Source organism: Apteryx rowi, unplaced genomic scaffold (genome assembly GCF_003343035.1).
Source record: "Apteryx rowi isolate R43461 unplaced genomic scaffold, aptRow1 scaffold_2022, whole genome shotgun sequence".
NCBI classification, from domain to species: Eukaryota; Metazoa; Chordata; class Aves; order Apterygiformes; family Apterygidae; genus Apteryx; species Apteryx rowi.
The window spans coordinates 1-1,029 of record NW_020448334.1 but is presented as its reverse complement, the minus strand read 5'-3'; the positions used below and the strand labels follow the sequence as shown (position 1 = coordinate 1,029).

Below are 1,029 nucleotides of genomic sequence, written 5' to 3'. Positions count from 1 at the left end.
CCGCAGCACCATGGCGGGGGTGGGCTTCGAGGAGTTCTCGGCGCCGCCGGGCTCGGAGCTGGCGCTGCCGCCGCTCTTCGGGGGCAACATCCTGGAGAGCGAGCTGGAGACGGAGGTGGAGTTCGTGGACGGCGGCCTGAGCGGGGAGGCGCTGCCCGGCGCCGAGCAGGACGAGAGCCGCCAGCACCAGCGCCAGCTCGCCCGCCGCAAGCTGCAGGCCCTGGGCCACCGCTGCCGCGAGATCGAGCAGGTGCCTGCCCCGCCCCCTGTGCGTGCGGCCACGCCCAACGGACACACCCCCAGCGTGGCCACGCCCACTAGGCCACGCCTCCAACACAGCCACCCTCACTAAGTCACACCTCTRATATGGCTACCGCTCTTGGGCCCCACCTTTTGGGAGCTTTACCTGTTTAAGAGCTGCCCCTGCTTTTCCAGGCCCTGATAGGGCTGGTCCCGCCCCCAGCGATCAGGCTCCACCCACTCTGGGCAGGCCCCACCCCCTTTTACCTCTGGCCCCACCCACCAAGTGGAGGGAGCTGCCTCCTACATGCCAACAGCTCTGTCCTTCAGGTTTGGCTCCGCCCCTCAGGACCTGGAAGCCACACCCCCTGCAGGGAGCCCCCCCCCACTGCAGGGCACAGCCCCACCCACACAKCTAGCCACACCCACACAGCTAGCCCCTCCCACTGCCCCATTCTGGCCCCACCCCCTGCAGGCAGCTCCTCCCCCTGCTCCCCAGCTCTCCCTTCTGCCTCTCCCTGCAGTGCCCTGCCCACACATCTAGCCCCTCCCACTGCCCCCTGGCCCCACCCCCAATTGAACGAGAGGGTCCTGAACCGGCTGCAGCAGGTGCAGAAGATCACGCGGCGCCTCCAGCAGGAGCGGAGGTACCGGGGGGCACGGTGACGCCGACACCGCGCGTGGCGCTGTACACGACACCGACACCGCACACAGCATCACACGCGGCATCGACACCGCGCGCTGCGCTGTATGTGGTACTGACACCGCGCGCGGCGCTGTACATGACAC

At 68.9% G+C, this 1,029-nt stretch overlaps 1 protein-coding gene across 1 annotated transcript; it reads left to right on the top strand.

Annotated features, from left to right (window-relative positions):
• Positions 1-6: 6 nt before the first annotated feature.
• TFPT (TCF3 fusion partner) lies at positions 7-1,023 on the top strand. Its single transcript, XM_026063893.1, has 2 exons — positions 7-251; positions 818-1,023. Exons 1-2 carry the CDS (start codon positions 11-13, stop codon positions 904-906), a joined length of 330 nt encoding a protein of 109 aa, XP_025919678.1. The 5' UTR covers positions 7-10; the 3' UTR covers positions 907-1,023.
• The last annotated feature ends 6 nt before the right edge of the window (positions 1,024-1,029 follow it).